Source organism: Triturus cristatus, chromosome 3_1 (assembly GCF_964204655.1).
Source record: "Triturus cristatus chromosome 3_1, aTriCri1.1, whole genome shotgun sequence".
In the NCBI taxonomy this organism is placed as follows: Eukaryota; Metazoa; Chordata; class Amphibia; order Caudata; family Salamandridae; genus Triturus; species Triturus cristatus.
In genome coordinates this window covers 647146588-647158855 of record NC_140583.1, presented here as the reverse complement: position 1 = coordinate 647158855, position 12268 = coordinate 647146588, and the positions used below count along the sequence as shown (strand labels likewise).

The 12268-nt window shown below is 45.5% G+C and overlaps 1 protein-coding gene across 5 annotated transcripts in view; it reads right to left on the bottom strand.

Annotated features, from left to right (window-relative positions):
• Window positions 1-522: 522 nt before the first annotated feature.
• GLCE (glucuronic acid epimerase) overlaps window positions 523-12268 on the bottom strand; it is a 390159-nt gene continuing 378413 nt past the window's right edge. For all 5 annotated transcript variants that reach the window (XM_085644646.1, XM_085644650.1, XM_085644649.1 and 2 more), the window contains one exon: window positions 523-8120. In XM_085644646.1, the coding sequence (XP_085500772.1) occupies window positions 7096-8120 (1025 nt within the window). In that variant the 3' untranslated portion in view covers window positions 523-7095. The remainder of the gene's footprint in view (window positions 8121-12268) is intronic.

Sequence of the window (12268 nt, the reverse complement as noted above, 5' to 3'; positions counted from 1 at the left end):
TCTTACATCTGGCACGTGGTGGGACAGACCTGCATGACAGCAACTATTGATACAAAGAAATGACTCCAGATAATTCTTTGTTCCGGTCTGGTGCCTGGGGGTATTCACAAGGTAAGGAATCTACGATTAGAGGTAGTATCAGAACAGGGGTCACTCCACACCAGCTGCACCACTGAAGGGATCATCTTTTAAATCATTATGAAGGCAACTAGACACAAGTTCTTATTATACAAGTTGATGTCTCCCAACTAATTGTCTCAGCCCTCACTGCACTGCGTTCTACTTTGTTTTATTCTTCCAGAGGTATGGCACGAGTCCTAACATCCCTCAGAGCTTTACAACTTACTTTCCCCTTTGAAGACAGTCTTCTCCCAAACCCCCTCTGTAAGTGTATCATCCGCTCCTACTTAAATGCGGTCTAAGATGAGTGGTACATCAAGATTTAGGCTCCAGTGCTCTCCAAGCATGCATGCAGGATTCACCAACACAAAGTCTAGAACAAATGCAAGACCACCTCAGACCTTAAGATAAAAAATTTATTTTACAATCATATAAAGCAGCTTAATATGAAGCACAAACGTGAATCATTTTTCTTTGTATATAAACATAAAAGTACCTTTTTATTTGCAAAAAATTAATTCTTGCTCATATAAAACTAACGTGTGCACATTGCGCTTAAACTGCAAAGTCTATACAGCTTTACAAAGGGCATCCCTTTCGGAGGCTGCCCTGTAAACAATTTATTGCATATTCAACACATGGTGCAGAAAACCACATGTAAAACGTAATAAGTGGTGACAGTGACAAGTGTTAGTGATAGCAGCACTGGAGGAAGTTGGGGACGTGCCGAACTATTGTGGTTACGTTTCGGTTTCTGAAGACCCCATCCTATCAGGTAATGACCACGATGCAAACAGCATTGCACTGCAAACACATGCATTCGAATAGCCCTCGCGCACTAGACATTGCAGGTGTTTGAATAAAGGACAGGTGTTGTACACTCGCCATTACTGACCTTTAAGGAGTCTGTATTTAAACATCAATGAATTCCAGATTTCGAAGGCCACCAAGTACCTAGCTGCACCTGAAATCATTGACCATCGAAGATCCTGGTGCACCTGCCAGCGCTGGTCTTTAAGGACTATGGGACACCAGACATAGTAGGCTTTAGAAAACCCAGTGCAAAGGCATCACAAGTCTTCTAGGATCCCAGTGCACCAGGCATCAAGGATTAATAAGCACAATGCACAACAGGTTTTTGAGGCACCTAGTCCAGAAGACACTGATGCTACCGTGAATCACGATCCTCAAAGACTCCAGTGCACAATGCAGTGAAGACATACAATGGCCCTTAGTGCACCAAAACAGCAGACCTTCAAGGGCGCTGTGCATCAAGCCTTATAGCTCTTCAATGGCCGTATGCGTCAGGCATCTACTGTCTTCCAAGACAACTGCAAACCCCACACCATTCCATTCGACCACTGTGCACAGAACAAAGAAAGCCTTTTCAGTTTTTATATGCAGCTTGAATTGCTGGCCTTGAGGGCTTTGGTACACTGTGCGACTCAGTCCTTCCACGACCCCCATGTACTGGCAGCTGCAGATTTTGAGGTACCAAATTCCTGCATCACAGGTATTTAATGACTCCTATGCACTAGGTACACAATGCAATGGGTAAAGGTAGTCTGGACGGACTATGATGCCCTGGGCATCGCTGGCCTTCAAGGACCCCTCTGCATCAGGCCGCAAAGAGCTAGAATGACCCAAATGATGCACAAGCATAGAAGGCTTACAAGGGCTCTTCCGTGTGCACCACACATTGTGCAACATACATTTTATACCTACAGCGACCTCTGTACATATGACATCACAAGCCTTCGAACTCGATGCCCCAGATCTATAGGCTTCCTGCACGTACATTACAGATAAGATTCAAAGTCCCTTTCACACAAGAGTTACAGCTTAATAAAGATCACACAGATTCAAAGGTCCAGATACTGGTGCAAGGTGTCCCTTTTCAAAAGTGTCTACTGGCCATAATTACCTATTAATCTCCAGACTTACTCTTATTTTCAAGATTACCCATGTACTTCCAGGATTATTTATTCATTTTCAGAATTATTTCTTTATCCGTATGATTATCTGTTTATATTCATAATTAGTCATCGATTTTCACTGAAAGTTAAATACAAAAATATTACATCACTATAAATTCAATCACAATATAGATCACATGGAAATAAAGTATTGTAATGAAAAATTCATACAGCGCACAAAAGGCTTTAACTTCAACGAGAGGTAAACCGCCCTCACTTGGGCACAGATAGAGCCGGAGCTGGCCAGGTAGAGCGGCCCAGGGTACATAAGCCACAAAAACTGAACATCTCTCTCACACACGCACACACACACGCACACGCACACACGCACGCACACCAACCATATCCCCACTTTCCTGTCGGTACAAACTGGACGAAAATGGTGAGCTTGGATTCCACCATCACAGAAATGTGGCAGCTGAAGAGAGCAATTGCCTGTTAGTTCCGCGGGACACGATCCGCCTTAGCAAAGGGATCACCTGTTTACCCAACATGTATTAAAACAAATCCTGGGGCACTAGAATGGACCTCTGACGTGTAATCAATCTATAGCATGTAATCAATCTCCTTTCCTTTGCCAGCCAATCTTCAAGCTACCTTTAGAGGAATCTCCTCCAGGTAGAGTTTCGAATTCAGCGCCCAACTGGGTTGATCCCTGGTTTAATACTGGAGCACTCAGCACTTGAAAGCCAGCAAACGATTTCACTCTAAAGAACCCCCAAACTTTTTGCTCTGTATTTGTGCCTCAAGAACACTTTGCTCTCTCCTTGTGACATTATGGTTGATGGAGCTTACTAATCCACCGTTCCCTCCCAGGCTTGGAGTGTCCCAGTAGGAAATCGGGTCTCAAAGTGGCCCAGTAATTTTCCCCATTTTCTACGTGGCCTAGTAACTCCCTTAACTTTAGATGAGACGCAGTCTGCAGTAGTGTGTTCATCTCGCTGGGTCTTAAAGATGTCTGCTGATACTATTTGGCCTACGAGTTCAGCAGTTGGAACTCCATCAACACACAGACCTTTCCTTTCAGTCACCACTGTGGGGTTAACGCTGTTGGGCACCAAAGGTCTGTATGTAAAGAGCAGGCAGGAAATCTACAGCCAGATGGGTTTGAAGCAAGCATTTACCATCATATGGCATGTTTTTCAAGGGCGATACAGCAGACGCAGCCGGTACTCAAAATGACCCTGTGCTCAGATGCTTGTCCACAGAATGGTAGGCGTGTGCAATGGTCTCTACGCTCTTATGTTAACCTGCACCAAGTGATGAAAGATCAGCCTGGTTTCAGGCAATTCCCATTCGCTCACAATTCTTATTACCTGCGGAAGAGTCGTACTCGCTTCCTCAGTTCTTTTGATGGCTTGCTGTGGTTTGTCCTCCTCAAATGAAGATCAGGTCCCATAACTCTGTGGATGTGGTTGAAGGGGTGTACACTCTGCAGCGCGCTGCCCACGTGCACTAGCACCTCGTGACAGTTGTGTGTGTGTGTGTGTGTGTATAAGGACCTGAAATGCTATAATCCCTTTCAATCATTTTCAAAAACCCATAGTAGACTTACCAGCACCATCTCTACCTTGGCGCCCTTTACTAAAAACCGAGATTATGGTGAATAAAGCAAAAAAACAATGTTTTTGCACGAGATGCAGACATCAATGAGCAGGGCTCAAGATCAGAATGTCTGCCTTTCACTGAGTCCCATGCTCCAAGTGGGAGAGACTTCAAGATAATGAAAAGAGGCAACGGAGTGAAGAGGATAAGAAAACCTCATAAAATCCAATACGGAGCGACAGAGGCAGAAGGGTACACTGGGGACAGTGTACTGTTTCCAGTGTCTTTGAAAGGACTGCGCAACTGGGACAGAGGCCATTCAACGTGGGCAGTACCAAAGCCCAAAGGGCAGACGCAGATATGCATGGTTATGCCCTATCATAGACTATAGCCTTTAAGATTGTAAAACTGTTTTCATCCAATACAGGCAGAAGCATCCCGGTGTGGCATGCAGCACTGTATAATAACGAATTACTATATAGGTGAAAACGCTAGACAGGCCATTCAAACACTTCTGTTTCTATTACTAGTTAGTTATGCCATCACCCACAGCAAAGATCTGCTCAGTAGAGGTCATGTGCCTGTGGGTGAGGCGGAGTCTGGTATAAAGAGGCCGCTACCTCCAAATAATAAAGGTCTCAGCACGTTCCCTGCTGCGCTCCCATCCCCCATCTCCACCAGTCCGTAAGGAGTTTCACCATACATATGCTGTGACACCAGGTGTCACCTCGCAGCTCATTGTTAAAACGTAGACCAGTTCACATTTCACTAGCCTATGGCCTTAAAAGTGTTTTTACTTTCCTGAAAAAACATTTCAAATTGAAAGTACACATTTTTGCTCCCTACACCAACTTTCATGGCCACAAATCGCACCTAGACCCAGGGACGGTTAGTAACAAAACTTTAGTGGGGTGGGGCCCACTTCCAAAAAACTCACGGAGATGGTGATGCATACACCAATGGTGACGGCACTCCGATCCGTAGCTGCCCTCTTCCCGATAGAGAAAAGGGAAGAAAGGGGGTGGACATCCTGTACAAATCCACCCAATCCTGGAACTGCTCTCATGCTGACAGCAGCTCCAGGATTGGTTGGAGCAGGCTACCCCAGCGCTCATTTTAAGGCTGGGGGTCTGTGCATTAAATCGCTCAGCTTCTAAAATGCGCATGTTGGATAGACCGGCTGTCTACAGCCAGCCAATCTGACATGCACACTGATAACTGGCAGGGGCTGCAGTCGTCCTGCAATCTGCTCGAAGTTGCCCCGTCCACACTCTCACATTGGCGTCTGAGCAGCACGGACCAGCGGCACACAATAATAAATTGCTAATTACGATTTTATTATGATGTGTGTACCGCAGCACTTGCAGCAGGAAGGGTGATGCTCCTCCGCCTACGAAGAGGAACCGCCGCTGCCTAGACCTTTTCCCATTAGGTTTTCGCCCCAGCACGCTACCATTTTCAAGTAACAGCTGTCCGACGGCTGCCGGCACAGGTACCTCGCTAGCTATTGGTCTAGACCTTTGCAGCCCCTGAGAGCATCGGACACAAAATCAAACTTCCGGTAAAAATAAATATAAATATATATCACAACGAGGCACTGGAGGAATCTCCGCAACAGTGAACTGTGAGATTTTTGGCATGGCTCTAGAGGAGGCAGTCAAATGCCAGACTGTCACTGCATTTTCCAAAGCCCTAACACCATGCCAGAACTCAAGACCTTCCGACAGGCCAGTTCAAAGGGTCCACCCTCAAAATGAGCACCGACTAGTGAACAGTGAGCGTTTTTCTGACAGCCACTGTCCAGACTCCAAGATCCCCAACCCCCCGACCCTTAAAGGGCAGAGTAATAAATCAAAGATACAACTACATTTCTTCTCGCTCAAACAAAACGTGCAATCGTCTCCGCAACTGCAAGAATAGACTGCTCAAAAAAGCATGTGAAGCACGTGAAAGACACACAGGTGACATCCATAGCATGTTAAATGTCTGTCGTCCCCCTCCCCCCCCTCCAGATTAGAGAATGCAATTTACCTCAAATGCCTCCGCCCACCCCCGGAAGGGTCACCCCCAGCTCTCTAGAACTTCCAGAAGTTTCAACAACATATTCAGGTAGTGGGGATCTGAAGTGACAGACATGCACAAATTGATTACAAGCTCACACGTCTGTAGTCACATCTGAGGACACCTCAAGCAGACAGTCCACCGAATAGTCATGGAGAAAACTGGACTATACATAACGCACATGTAAAAATAACATGTAAATATTGAGTTTGCTGTGCTGAGGAACTTTGACATGTGCAACACAAGTACACCTACTGAGCAAGTGATAAGCCACAGATCCAGAATCGGTAACACCAAGAGTGGGATACACTGGCACATAGGTTTAACCCACCTCCAGTCCATCTAAGGGTGCATTGTTCACGTCTCACATAAGATACTTTGAGTGCACACTCACCTTCATGCAGATTGTCATGCACTATGTGAAAACGGAAGGCCTTGGCTGCCTGAAGAGGACAACCATATCACATTTGCATAACTCTCAGATGTGAGAGCTGAGCTGGACTCCCAGCTGCTTCAAGGGACTGGAGGGGGAACAGGTAGTGAGGTGGTTAGAAGGTGAGCGGTGGGAGGATCTCAAGCAGTTAACAATGCGAAACTCACTGTTATGCCACAATTTGAAACAGATCAATCCTGTGGGCTCTAGATATCAAGACATGGCAATGATGGAGCTTTAAGTGCAATGTCTTACGTCACCAATAAAAAGTATCTATTATAGCTATAATGTTGCTTCTTCCAATGCACTGTGTGTATTGTAGGACATGGTGCAAAACTCAAAGTCAGCACTAAGACGTGTCCTACGAAACAATATGGCACAGCCAGCCTGCGATACAGGCCATAATCATCAGCCTCCCTCCTGTGTGCGCTCTTTCAGGGTAGGAGCATTATTAGCCAAATCATGGCAAGTATGACCTGGAAAGAAGCAATGTTTTGTAAACAACGTCTCCAAGCCTACATAGAACATTCACTAAAGGTGAAGACGGCTAGGACGGCACTTCTGGAACTTAATGTTTTTATCCACCCAGGGTGGACCCCTTTGAGGCAATGATTGAAAAAAGCAAGCAAATTATAAATTATGATCAGAAATTAAGAGATTGCTACGTGACTGGAGGGAGTTGTAATGTGCTCTCACATCTGTGGCTTGGTTCGCACCCTCTTCTGCCCTTGCCATTCGATCCAACACAGTCAAGTATTAATGTACAACATTGGCAATCCATACATACACTGCAAGATCAGATCACACTATTCTTTTTGGGTTTTTTAAAGAAAAAAACCGATTTGCAGTCACAGTAGGAAACAATCTATAAAAGAATTCACCGCACATCTTCCCCACCGCCATATCCCCAACACTTCTGGGAAAAACCCCACCAGAAACAAGAGACTTTGGTAGAGAGCTTTAGTTGTGCTTGGCCCGGTTGCCTCTCAAGTAGCTTTTCCATCTCTTGACAAAGTCTCTGAAGATAGGAGAGTCATCCACAGTGCGGAGGAGCTGCAGCTGATTGATGTGTGTGGTGTGATAGTCCCAGCGTGCCAGGTTGGGGGCGGTGCCGAGCATGAAATGCCGCAGGTCATAGATAGTGCCTGAGCCGGTGTCATACAGAGGAAGCATGGCTCGGAGGGACTCCAAGCCCTTACTGTAGAGCAGCTTGGCATCTCGTCCTAGCTTGTCGCCAGCTGTCTCTTTTAAGTCATAAAGCCCAACTAATGAGTATATGAAGCCATTCAGAACAAAGGAGCTAGGTGTGGTTGGATACTCCTCATACCAATCATACTTGTTCATGAAAACTGCTTTCACCCCGTGCTGCTCAGAAGGCAGTTTGAAAGGAGCTGTTGCTCTAAGAGCGGAGTTAAGAAAGACATGGTCTTTGGTGAGGAGATAAGCTCTCACCAATGTAGAAATGGCCTGCCCTTGGGCCATGGCTGAATACCAGCCAGGATCCAGGGATTTAAACCCTTCCCCTAACTTGCGGGTCACCATAATTGGCCAGCCTCCTCGCTCATCCTGGTTCTTCACCAGCCAATCGCTTGCAGCAAAAAAAGCCGCCATGTGAGCAGTCGTCGAGATGGTAACATTGTCAATAAATCCTTTCCCCTTCACCACAAGCTTGACTACTTTTTTGGGCATGATCTTTGTTGATTTCACAGCCTTAGTGTTGGAAAGACCCACGCCTTTCCGCAGATCTGTCACCAAGTCCCGTGTCAGCGTGCTCCAGCTGGTGCGCGGCCCAATGCCATAATACACATCCCGGTCTCTGAAAGAAATTAGTTTTGTGTTTGTGACATAGTGGACAGTGAACAACTGATTCTTCTCTGTGGTTTCCAGCACCACTGACACACTTCCGTTCGTCAGGAATTTGAGGTCGAAGGAAATAATGAAATCTTTTGTGTTGCCAAGCTGTAAGGAGGCGCCTTCAGTTGTTTCTATGAAAGGAAATAGAAAAAAAAAATGAAACCGAGCATAGTATGTGCTTAGTCCGACATTTACTTTGGCATGCACTTCAAAACACATTGCTGTCTCTAGTGGTGCTCGTACCCCTTACTCTTGGGTTCCCCTTTCCCCAGACTGGTGGGCTTGACTCCTGATATGGGAAAGTACACAAACATTTTTATCAGAGCACAGGGGTAAGTTTCATTAAACAATGGTAATATGCGTCAGAGAGTGTAAGTATGACCCACTTGAGGTCCCGTCATTCGTGAATCATGGCCCCTGTCCAAATTCAACAGTAGCGTGTTATATTCTGTGCATCTGCATACATAAAACATTCCGCGATAGCAAGTGTTTTCTTGTGTTTGCATGTGAATTTCCATTGAAAAGCCCTTTTTTTGCTTCACTTACATCTTTAGCGTCCTTTAACTAAACTGCCAAACACCTTCCAATCCAACAGCATTAGTGACTACATTTTAGCATGTTAAGTTGTTTGCTCAACTGTCTAGGAGGTGGGGGGCAAAAGAGGTGGGAGGAGGGGGTGCAAAAAGTTAGCATTTCCCATTTTACCTTCCGTAGAAAACTTTGCAGTCAACTACAGGAAAAACTGCTCAACTAATGACACCAAACGTGCCGCAAAACTAGAACTTTGCTCAAAGGTGTTCCTATGCCTGGTTTAGTCAACTTTTTCATTCGGTTTTTTAATTATTTTTTTTAATATTTGCTATTCAAAATATGTTTGGTGACCTCGAAGGCATAATTCTACCAATAGGTGGAATTTTAATTCACAGAGCCTTTAAGGAAGCAAAACCGAGATAATAAATTTAAAAATAAACAAATTCCATTGTTAGAAAGAGCATTTCCCTTCGACCAATTAGTGATTTATAGATTCTTAGCGGGTTCAAAGATCCAACAATCAGACTGACTGACAGAAACTGAAAACTGTAGGTTAAACTATCAAAGGTTTCTTTCCACACACTATAGCCTGTGTCCTGTATAAAAATGACACAAAGGATACTGGGAGTGGGAGCGTTCCTAGACCCTAGGGAGTATGTTAGGGGTCCCAGATGGGCAACTATAGATCCCACAAAGGGAAAGTTTCCCCCCAGGTGCCCTATTTTCCTCATAGGGTTCGCAAATCCAACTCCAGGAGTGAAACTTGCAGTGTTCAGTAAAGGGCCGGGTCGTAGTTCAGGCCTTGCCGCCAAATCCTTCTGTGACCCATGGAAGGGCCATGCAGGAGTTGCTTTCATAGAAGGTGGGTGTAGTATATTATCAAAGAAACCAGAAACACATTGAAAAACTTAAAAAGTTAAGTTATGGGTTGTTCTGCCTATAACGCCTTTACAATTTCTTAAAATACCAGAAATGCCATTAAAACAACAGTTGAAGTGCAGTTATGGTTAGGAAATAAACCATAAACACTCCCAAAATTGACCAGTTGTAGTTTGTTACAAAAACCTGTTCCTGGCCCTGCCATGAAAATCACAACTCTCCTGTCAAATGCACTGCTTATGACCTCATGTTTATACCAATAAAAAACAGGTCCTGCACCCCTACTGCACGCTCCGAAATGTACCAAGGCCTTTTCCACACGGGCTGTAGCCCACCTTTGAAGATACTCTAAAGATATGCGTTCCGACCAGAGACTATCATCACCTAGGGCTGGGTGGGGTAACTAGGAGGGGACATATTGCCGGTCTGATTTGTTAAGTGGTCTTCAGCGCCTTGAGGCTCAGTTTGAGCATAGCTGTGCTCGATAAATCTCTAAAATCAAATCGCCTCTTCTCCACTGCAACTCATGGGGTCCGATGTACAGTACAGTTTGTAGCGTGCACTGTGCAAATCATGAAAACATTAAAATACCAAAGAGAACGAAGCAGGAGAAAAAGGAGGAATGGGGAGAAAAAGGAGGAATGGGGAGAAAAGGAGGAATGGGCAGAAAAAGAGGAAGTGGGTGTCGAAGGAGAGGACATACGTTAATGAGGATATAGTAGGGGGAGGAAGGAGAGTAGAGGGGAGAGAATAAAGTCAGACACCAGGAGACAGAGGGTGGCAAGAAAAGGGAACAGAGTGGGATGGTGAGAGGGAAGAATGGAGGAAAGGTAAAAAGAGGGAAAGAGAAGAAGAACATAGAAGAGGAGGCAAACGACAGCAGAATTAATGTAAGGGAGGCTAAGGGGAGAATATGAACATCTAAGGCGGGGAGAGGAGAGCTCGTGAGAAGCAGGTGGAAAGAGATAGAAACAGTGGGGGCAAAAGGAGGAGGAAATGAGCAGGGACGGACTGGGAACCCAAAGCAGCCCTGGCAATTTTCTAGGGTCAGCCCCTGGGGAAGCACCGCCTGGCCCTGGGAGGCTGCAAACGCTTGCTTGGTGCTTTTGTTACAGGAGACTGATATTGCAGCACCACTACAAAACCGGCCCCCACTTACAAAATCGGCCCCCACCGCTGCAAAAGCGGCCCCTACCGTTCCAGCCTCCCGGGGAAACACCCGATGCCCGGTACAGACAGTCTGGCCTTGGAAGTGAGCAGAAAAGGAGAACCTCCTATAAAAAGCAGAAAAGTAGAGTAAAGAGTATTGTATGATTGGGAATATCGGGCTGGGAGAATGAATGAAACCGATTTAGGGAAACGGGATGAATGTACAACTGACAAAAGTAGACGAGACCACCAAGTTAAGAATCTGCCATTTGCATTCTCAAACAGCCCTACCACTTTTACACCTCAACTTCACAAAGGATTAAATTAAACTAAAACAACAACAGCACTATGCATTACCAGGGAATGACAAACATATCTCGACACCTCTAGAAGATGCAGGAGGGAAGGAAAGTGAGAAAGCCAAAAATAAAGAGGCACTTTACCGAGTACGCTGAAATTACAACAGAAAACACGTCCTTAAAACCACTGAAACGTGAATCTACAATGCAGCCTTCCATCACAGTAGATTAAGGGTGAATCAAGACTACACAGGGCAGCAGGACTTGGAGCGCCACTTCTTCTGTAGTAACTCCTCAGTCACCACCACCATGTGTGCAAACAAGTATCAATGCCTTGCAAAGCAACAGAGGATACAAACGGTTATTGGCTAAACAAGTGGTTGTGCACTAAGGGCCAGATGTATCAAAGGGCTTTACCCATTCTGTGTCTATGGGAAAATGTGTTCATACATAAGGCCCTAAGTTTGATCAGTAAAGGTCCCACGATTGATGGGGAAGTGGATGCCACTTCCTTCCAGTGGCTTCTTCAAGTGAAAAGAATGTTTAAATTGCATGAAACAATGTCTGCTTGTGAGAGAGATTGGACAACTGGTCTGAGAAATCAGGACCATCTAGATGAACTCCGGCTAGGAACTCTGCCACCTCAAAATTAGCAAAATATATTGAACCACGGTTCCACAGCAGTACACACGAAGGCCTTGTTCCAGGGTTTGCTGCGGTACCCATGGGGGCTGCAATGAGAGAGACAATGGTAGGCCCACTTGCCGTCCCTCCCAAACTGAAATGGTTTAAGCAGGTGGAGATGGCTACTTATGGCAAGAAGGCAGGAATAGGAGCAATATTCCTGCCTAAATGCTGGGGGCAATCCCCGCCCCTCAGATAGTAATCTATGTGCGTCTGTGGGGTGCCAGACCATGCACAAAAAGGCAGCCATGAAGACTTGAACCAATACCAAAATGCTTCTGAACTGAAAGTGCACACCGATGCACCACTCACATCCAATATTAAAGCACATCGAGTGCAGACACAGCTAGCCTATGCAAACACCTTAATCACCAATGGATTATGCAGCTCAATGGACATGACAAGGGAGATTTGAATGAGTACTTTCTCTTCTGCTCCCTTCTCAGACCTTCGCCACTTGTAGAAATGCCAAATTACACAAGAGGAAGCAAAGTGAACCCAGTTGGACTTCTGTCTGCCAACCCTGACACCAGGCCCAGTCATAATATGACTTCTAATAGTAACTCAGAAATCATGGGAGAAGCCGGACGCGACCTAGCACATCTCGCATTTGAACAAACCTGGCGTCCATGAGCGCTCAGTCCATTTGGCCTCCCTACTGTCTATGCTGCCAACTGTAGTCTCCGTCTTCTGCTATTTACCTTTCCATTAAGATGACATTTTTAAGGTTATCGCTT